The sequence below is a fragment of the Ascaphus truei genome, chromosome 2 (genome assembly GCF_040206685.1).
Source record: "Ascaphus truei isolate aAscTru1 chromosome 2, aAscTru1.hap1, whole genome shotgun sequence".
Taxonomy (NCBI): Eukaryota; Metazoa; Chordata; class Amphibia; order Anura; family Ascaphidae; genus Ascaphus; species Ascaphus truei.
Window position 1 is genome coordinate 429945879 of NC_134484.1, and position 8742 is coordinate 429954620.

Consider the following 8742-nt stretch of genomic DNA (forward strand, 5'->3'; position numbering starts at 1 on the left):
TGCTTACGCGAGAGAGAGCTGCGCGATTAATTACATGATTAATTTAATGTGATCATGTATAGTGTGAGCGTTACCCGGCGAGTAGCTTGAGTAGAAAAATTATTTTGTATTTGCCGCACGACGCCCGGGCACGTGAGCGGTTTGCCCTATGAGGTTGAACCAGCTCTGTGATGTCACGGCTACACAACCCGACATGCCTTCCCGTCATGTCTGCCTGCAGGCCAGAAAATCTCTCCTGCTGCAGGCAAGCGTGACGCCGTGCGAAGGCAGCATGGACGAGGCCTCAGGCTGCATCCATGTTGCTTGCGTGCGAGAGCTGCGTGATGAATCACAGGGTAATGTGATTGTGTATAGAGTGCGCACGCATGCATGTACGTGAGCGTTACCCGGCGAGCAGTTTGAGCAGACAAATTATTTTGTATTTGCTGTGTGACGGCCGGGTCACGTAAGCGGTTTGCCCAATGAGGGTGAACCAGCTTTGTGATGTCACGGCCACACCTCTCGACACGCCTCCCCGTCGAGTCTGCCTGCAGGACAGAAAATCTCTTCTGCAGGCGAGTATGACACCAGCATGGACGAGGCCATGAAGAGGGTTGTATGTGTACAATTTAAAGGGGAATAAAAACTTGATTAAAGCTTAAATAGGGGGGAACAAGGATAACAATAACTGCCAATACTGGGTCAGCCCAAATGGCCCACCAAGCCCAGTATTTTATCATCCACATTGTCAAGTATTGGATTTATATTTGAGAGTACTTCTGCTTAACATCAGGCAAAGGTGATGAAGCACTTGAGGACATAGTGGCAGAGGCAAAGGGTGTTGCTTCAACACCTGAGCGTCCACGTGATGTGGGAACTTTGTACTTGGACACAAAATCAGTGTGTTTCACAAGACCAACGATGGGACAAGAAGTAAAAAAATTGTTATGGTGGTCTCCCCATAATTACTTGTGGAACCCTGAAAAGGGCATCATCCTTTCCTTGCTTCCAGAATGATGTGATGTACTTGGACTTTAAGCTAGGAAATTGCATATATTTTTTTTTTTTTTGCTATTTGCCTTTCATGGACGTTTCCTCCAGTAATATGTCTTATCGTATTTAAAGCTATTATGATGTTTTCTGTCACTATTCAGGGGAATCAAGTACATTATGAGTGAAAGTGTGTTTACATTTATGTTTTAGACCTGTTACAGTACACCATGGGTGTTCCTTATCCTTTGGTGAATTAATGCTTTCGATGTAAATTAGTGAATAACTATCCCTTTATTATTTTCTGTATGCCAGCTACGGCACAACTTTCATATTTCTCTAGACATCTTCCAGGCTAAATAGACGTGATAATTTCAGCATTTTCCCATAGTGGAAATATTCATTACCTATAATCATACGTGTTGTCCATCTTCGCACTCACTTTCTGTTATGTCCTTTTTGAGTTAACCAGAACTGGACACAGTATTTTAGTGGTTACATCATGGTTTTGTACAATGGCATTATTATGCTTTCTTTTTTATTTTCAAAGCTTATGTTTAAATTCTCCATGTACGTCATGGGCACTTGCTAATTTTTTATTGGCTGACTAGGCATTTAGGCTGTTTCATCTAGGGCCTGGTCGAGTCATATGATCGCTCCTGCATCACATGACGTAGAAGTGCCGGAGGTCTGTGGTAACTGTAAAGGTTAAGATGTTATGATTGACTATTAACAATCATTTCTCGCATGATCGTTATTAATCCAGATCCCATCAGAATATTTGTATTCTTTTTCCAACGCACATTGGCATGTATTTATTAAAGCTGATTTTGTTTTTTCCTTTAATTTGGCAAGTCTTCCAGTCTGGAAAGATCTTTCTGGTTAGGTGTTGGTTTAATTATTTTGCACAATTTATGCAAATGTTGATCTATGGGTCCTCTTCCCGGTTATTTAAGAATATATTGAAAATTATGGATCCCATTGAAAAATCTGTTAAGGAATCCCATTGTTTGTTTCACAAGTGTGAATATTCACCACTTTTTGGGGGAGATTCAATAAGCTTAGATGCAGAGCTTTACTTGTCAGTATTAAAATAAATTGATTAACACACATTCCCAGCTAGCTCAAACTCCCACACCCACCACATCATGAATATATATTTATGTCAACAGGAGAGCTACTGAGAGTGGCAATTGTATATAACAAGAGACAGGGGGTGCCCAATGCTACATCCCATTGACAAAAGATATATGGTAAAAAGTATAAAGTAAAATACTTCAATAATAATAATATTAAATACTTGGTTATTTAGTTAACCCTTTGGCCAAAGCGTCATAAGTCTGCATACCAACGCCAAGGTATAACCAAATTAATGCAGGTCCTACACTACACTGTGAACCCTTCCTTTTAACTCTGTAAGAAGGGAAGAACCATTATAGGTCTTGTTCCTGCAGCAAATGAAAAGACCTCCCAAGTTAAAAAGGTGAAGGACGAGGAGTGAGCTCTGGGGGGAGGTGCCACAGCCTCCAAACGACTGCTACCAGTCAGACATAGAGTAACACACATTCCCAGCTAGCTCAAACTCCCACACCCACCACATCATGAATATATATTTATGGGAATGTGTGTTAATCAATTTCTGACTGGTAGCAGTCGTTTGGAGGCTGGTGGCACCTCCCCCCAGAGCTCACTCCTCCTATATGTTTTGTCAATGGGATGTAGCATTATGCACCCCCTGTCTCTTAGTATTAAAATAAATGGCAGTGAATGCATGATCGTCATGCGATAACCCACATTAGAGCTTCGTGAAACGCAGCAATGGTTTCCTTTATATTCTGGTCAGTTGCTTATCCACATCAGGATCTTTCTGCTTAATCCATGGCTAGAAGTCAGAATTGTGTACAATGTAACATTTCATTTTTTCTATAAAAGATTTATTGAAACAAATGCACCATCACTGACACACACGTACACATACTGTTAACTCTCCATCTCTCTTTGTAACTTACTTTCTCACTTACTATGTCCGATTTGTTACATGCCTCTAATTTCATTCTACACATCTATAACTACTGGGGAAGTTATTCCCAATAGCAGTACCACTTTTGGTCTTTGGACTCGCTGTAGTTATTGACATGTAGTATTGTTTCGTAGCTTTGATGGTTTGAGGTGTGCAATGACATTCTGTAGTACAGTGTAGCACAGCAAGTTGAAGTGCAAGAGAACTTCTCAGAAGTGATCCTCTGCTTTAAATTGAATGTGCTTAATGGGAGTATAAGGTAGATTGCTAGCAGACTTATCTCTTTGAATTGTTCCGTGAATACTGAAAATCACCTATGGCAATGCTCATAGGCCTCCTCTAATAGTGACACTTATTGAATTTGAGGTAATTTTCATCCCAGGAAGTTTAGATGTTTTTAATACTATCTGTGATGTCAAGTGCAGAGATATTGGCCTTCCAATATATATATATTTTAAAGATTACACCAACTGTTAGTCTGGAACCTGGGAAGAGTTTGTACCTTGCAGCATTACATTTTGGGAGTCTGTACACATCTATAAATATTAAAAAAACAGTATACTCTGTTTCTTTAATAGTTAACCAGTTCCCCACTCATCTGAAAGTGGTTTGACATTAGTGGCACTACAGCTTTAATGCAGTGTAGCGATCTATGTAGGGTTTTAATAATAATGTCTTGTGTAATCTGTTGTCGGGTTCTTTCAGTTGTGGAAATATACAGTAGCTACTAAATTGTGGTTGTAATGTAAACCGATATACCCAAATGTACACAATTTCTGTGAATCAAGCAATGGTTGGGTAAAGATACAATTTGTTGTCTAGTGTTCGTTGTATGCAAGCATTTGGGGCCTCTCTAATACATATATTAGATTGGAGAAGAGATCTAGTGAGATGATTAAGTTGATCATCCGTTTGGATATGTCCTATAATAATGTTTATATTTGTGATTTCTTCAGTCACATTATTTTTTTATTTAATAAAATAAAATTGCTTGGATCTTACGAATTAGGAAATCTGGTGTTCGCATTATCAGAGGTGAGTTGTTAAGTAACATTGGTGATTTTGTTTTTTACTTTATCAGACAAATGACCATGGAAACAGTTGAATCACAGCAAGATGGAAGTGCAAGTGATTCTGTGGCAGAGAGTGATTCCATTCAGTTACCAACTCAACCTGGCCAAATCCAGATTCCCTCTATGGCTCAGGTAATGTACGGTTGTTTGGCAGCCTGTCACCCTCTAATTATGTCTGTGTAGTTGCACTGATATGACTATGGGTCAACCCGCTGTTTTAAATTAACTGCACATTTGCAGTATCCGACAAATCTTGTCAGAAACTTTTGGCTGAAATTTGGCATTTTTTGGAGCCCATACTTGAACATTTGCACATTTCTCATTGACATTTATGCATTTGGCTCTGTTTTGCAAAAGGAGTGAGGTGGTGACCTCAGCAATTGTCTTTAGCAGAAGTAGAGAATAATGGCAAGATACCAGTAACACAGCTTTGTGAATTAAAATGTATGGTTTTCCTCGAAAACATCAGTTAATGGACATATTTCATAATGTATATTGTTTATCTAAAATTCATATACTTCAAAATATGAAACTTAGATAAGCACAATCAAGGGGATTCTGCTACAGCTTTGTTATGTGATTTGTGAGTAATTGATCAATGTTCATTTCCAAACATTTGTGACTGGATTTAAAACAAAATGCTGTATCAGGGGACAAGATGAGTTTGGAAGTTGTATGCATTACTAATATTATGCAAACAATAGTTTGCATGTTTTTGTTGTCTTTGATTTTGCCCTACTTTTTGGAAATATGGCTTTTTACAAGTATCAAATGTGGCTCCGCATAGAATTAGTTTTTTTGGCCTGATGGCTCTTATTTAATATGCTGTGTAGCCATTTTATCCAGATCCAGAGGTTTAACTCCCATTTAAATAAATGCATGGAGTGTGAAACAACAACAACAATAATTAGAAAATGATTTAACAGCATACTGAATAGTGGTCAATGAAAGCTGACTGTTTATGAGGGTGTAAGAGTACACTGGAAGAAACAACTTGGGTGAATGTTTTGGTTATTTACTTAATATGCCTTATTTGTACAATAGTAAATCAATGCAACAATGGATTAGGTGCTGATTCCACTGTATAAAGTCTGAAGCTGCAATCGGCTGATGACTCCCATTCAAGTCAATGTGCGTTTTTGGCTGATACCACTTTGATTTTATAAAAACAGCCCCCTAGTCTGCAACTGCCTTTCTTATCACTTTAATTCTCTGTGAATTTCTTCAGCCAACAATTGGACAAATGTATACAGCTATTACTATAGTACAGTACTATGAAAAGAATGAGTATATGCTTAAATGATGCGGCTCCGTTGATCAGAATTGGATACTAAATATGTGGAATTCAATAAAAATCCTTCGGATAGGCCCAATTTAGGAAGATATATTGGATAACACAAAGGCAAAGTTGATGTTGCTTTCAAATTTTAATATGTTTAATGGTTATTCAAATATGTGCCTAGAAGCTTTGCTCTGAAGGGCTTTATGACCAATATCTGACAATATATAGTCTATTGTGTATAGCTTTTACCATAAACAGGCAAGTGAATACAAATTATTCCGTTCTTTCCATGGTTCTAAATTGATTACAAAGTGATGAAGCTGTTCTGAAAAAAATCTACAACGGTGCCCATAATACCAAACCCTTCAAATTGTATTGGATATATATTTGTAAACATTACAGCTTGATTAAAGCATTGGTTAAATGGGGGTCCCTCTTATCTCAAAACTAGACCTTTAGCTGTTTCATTGATTTCTGTAATCAATTTTCATCCAAAAAAAAAAGGATATCTTTTTTTTTTATTTAGTTGAAAATTAAAGTTTACTTTTTAAATGGGGACTTTTGAAAAGAAGAATATATGAATATCCACTATCTCTTCCGCTCAGTTTCATAAGGCCTGTGGAAGGAGAGAGAGGACAAGTCCTGAACAGCATACAGTGAGCTCACATAGAAGAGAGCAAATCATCTATTCACTTTTACAAACTATTATTATTTGGGTTTCACACAATCTGGGCATCAATTTCCCAGATTTAAATTCTTAAACATATTACAGCCATAGTGCCATGAGTTCACTTTGCTCTTAGGAAGTACTGCACTTTCAACCAATACAAGCAACTTTATCAAACCAAATCATTTCATTTCAGATGGCATTCTAATTGTTTGAAGTTCTCTCTAGTAGTATGTTCGAACCTGTGTTTTTTGGCAATGGCATTGGTATTGTCTTTGCAAATGTAGGTTTCTGTAGCTGGAACGTCAGCAGTTGGAACTCCATCTGTTACAGTCGTGCACTTATCATCAGGACAAACTGTACAAGTCCAGGGAGTGATTCAGGGAACACAAACATCTGTTATACAGTCACCGCAAATTCAGTCAGTTCAGGTTGGTATTTTAAGTTTGTTGTGGCTACTTAAATGACCAGCAGTTTATTTTTTAAATCACAGAAAAAAATAACCAAGCAATGCAATTGTCTCTACATATATTTTGTCATATATACAACACATTTTTGTGTGTTTTTTTATTTTTATTATCCTGGATAATAAATAGGATAATGATTAACAGGGGTTTTTTTTTTAAAGTCACACTTGCTTTCTTTTCAGCCATACACAGAAATTCTCAGTGGTTGTTTTCTTTACTCTTGGCCTGTTTGCCCCCACCCCCAGCCTCATTAATAATAATACACCTAGCCTATTTTGTCACATGACCAAACAGAAGAAGGGTAGAGTGCTTTGCATGCTGAAAGGAAGGGAATATCTTGCGTGAAGCATCAATTCTCTTCCCCATTCCCCCAAATTGTACATGAGTTGAACTTGCATAATGTTAGTATCTTGCCAACTGAGCGTGTTCACCTCTTCATTTTTTTTTTTTTTTGTTTTTATTTTTTGTTAAAGTGCTTAAACCATGATTAAGTAAATCTCTAGCTTTCGAGGTTACCATGCACTAGGCTCTGGTGAGAGCTCTATTTTAACCAACCAGATGTAGCTTCGGATTTTACAAATAAAAATGGTGTTGGAAAGATCAGGAAGAGGTTGATTTTAAGTAAATAAAAAGCAAGAATAGAGACCAGCGCAGACTGCTGCATTAAAATATAGTGACGTACAAATGAGTAGCTACAGAAAAGAAAAAGGAATATACACAAATTTGGGTTTCTATGGTCAATGTAACTTTAATAGTTTTTTTTTAACAATGCTTATAGTTGTCTGTTAAAAAATAAATAAAAAATGAACATGTTTGCAATACATATTTACAAGTGATAAAGCTGTACCTACTTTTACCACTTCTTTGATTTTCATTGTTTGGCACAGTCAAACCGTAGTCATGGCACTTAAAGCTGCAGTTCAGTCAATATCCTGCATGTGTTTTTTTTTTTTTAATAAATCAGTTCTGTAGTAAGAAAAAATACTTTTAGCATTTTCTGTTTTAAAAAACAACAACTTTGAAAGACCAATTTTCTTGTATTCTATTTTAACAAGCATTTGCTAAGGCACTGCCCCTTCATGTCATGTCACAAGCCCTGGCACACCCCTTTGTCAGCCCTGCCCTCCCTCTAGCACGTCAGTGCAGGAGTGCTCATGAATATTCATGAGCTTCCACTGAGTGACAGAAGCAGAGGAAATACATATCCCATATCTAAAGATTTTGCCAAATTTCGCCGATGAATACATGGAGAACGAATTGACTGGCAGCTATACAGTTCTTTAGGTAATTAGAGATTGCACACATGAAACTATTGAATTAAAAAAAAAAAAAAAAAAAGACTGAACTGCAGCTTTAATAAAATGTGAGTCTTTGGTACCTTAAACTATCACATCTGTATTTTTAGAATACCAGCTTTCCACAATGTAAATTACTCGGATACAGATTTTAGTACTTTTCTGGAACAACTGACTTATACGACACGATTGGAGTATCACTTTTCACAACATTATTGTAAAATATTTGTTATATTTTCTGTCCTTCGAGTCAGCAATTTTATTTGATTGTTTTTCTGCAATGTATTATGAATTGAACCCATACAGTATATGTCACTTGTTATGTACTTCTTCCTAATTTCCCTTCTACAGTTTCCACTGATTGTCAAATAATATGTGCAGAGCAAATGACTACTCTGATATAGCTCTGCTAAATTGGATAAATATTGCCATATTTCTTGTCCTGAATCGTTAGTCTGGACCAAAGTATTGGTTAACTATGTGATACGTTTTTAATAAATGTTATCTCTTTGCCATATACAGCTCAACGCCGTTATAACGCGATCCGTTACAACGCGAATCCGCTTACAACGTGATGCAAGCGTGGCTCCCAATTTTCGTATTTATGAATACTTTACAACACGATTATTAGTATCTTAAATACTTTATTGTACAATGCATACAATTGTACATTATTTATAATGCGATCCGCTTATAGCGCGATGTGATTCTTTGGACCACAAGCACAGCGTTATAAGGGGGTTGAGCTGTACTTGTATTTTAAGTCCTCTCTCTTCTATGATTGTAGAATATATTAACTAATGCAGTAAACATAAATATTGGTTACTGTTTGTTTGTTGGACCAGGAAATTGAAACTGGAGCTTGGACCTTATGAACAGTGCACATTCCTAGTGGAATATTTAAGAAACTGCAGTGTTTGTCATTGCATGAAATTAGGATAGCCATTGTTATGTCACCAAACCCAGTTC

The 8742-nt window shown here is 37.0% G+C and overlaps 1 protein-coding gene across 15 annotated transcripts in view; it reads left to right on the forward strand.

The window, feature by feature from the left end:
• The window catches only part of CREM (cAMP responsive element modulator), a 120603-nt gene that overhangs the window by 32210 nt on the left and 79651 nt on the right, over window positions 1-8742 (forward strand). For 7 of the 15 annotated variants that reach the window (XM_075587756.1, XM_075587757.1, XM_075587751.1 and 4 more), the window contains exons 2-3: window positions 4071-4194; window positions 6299-6442. The exons of 3 other annotated variants lie outside the window; for them this stretch is intronic. In XM_075587756.1, coding sequence (XP_075443871.1) covers window positions 4075-4194; window positions 6299-6442 — 264 coding nt within the window. In that variant the 5' untranslated portion in view covers window positions 4071-4074. The remainder of the gene's footprint in view (window positions 1-4070; window positions 4195-6298; window positions 6443-8742) is intronic. 5 more of the 15 variants (XM_075587759.1, XM_075587762.1, XM_075587758.1 and 2 more) reach the window with 1 other exon arrangement.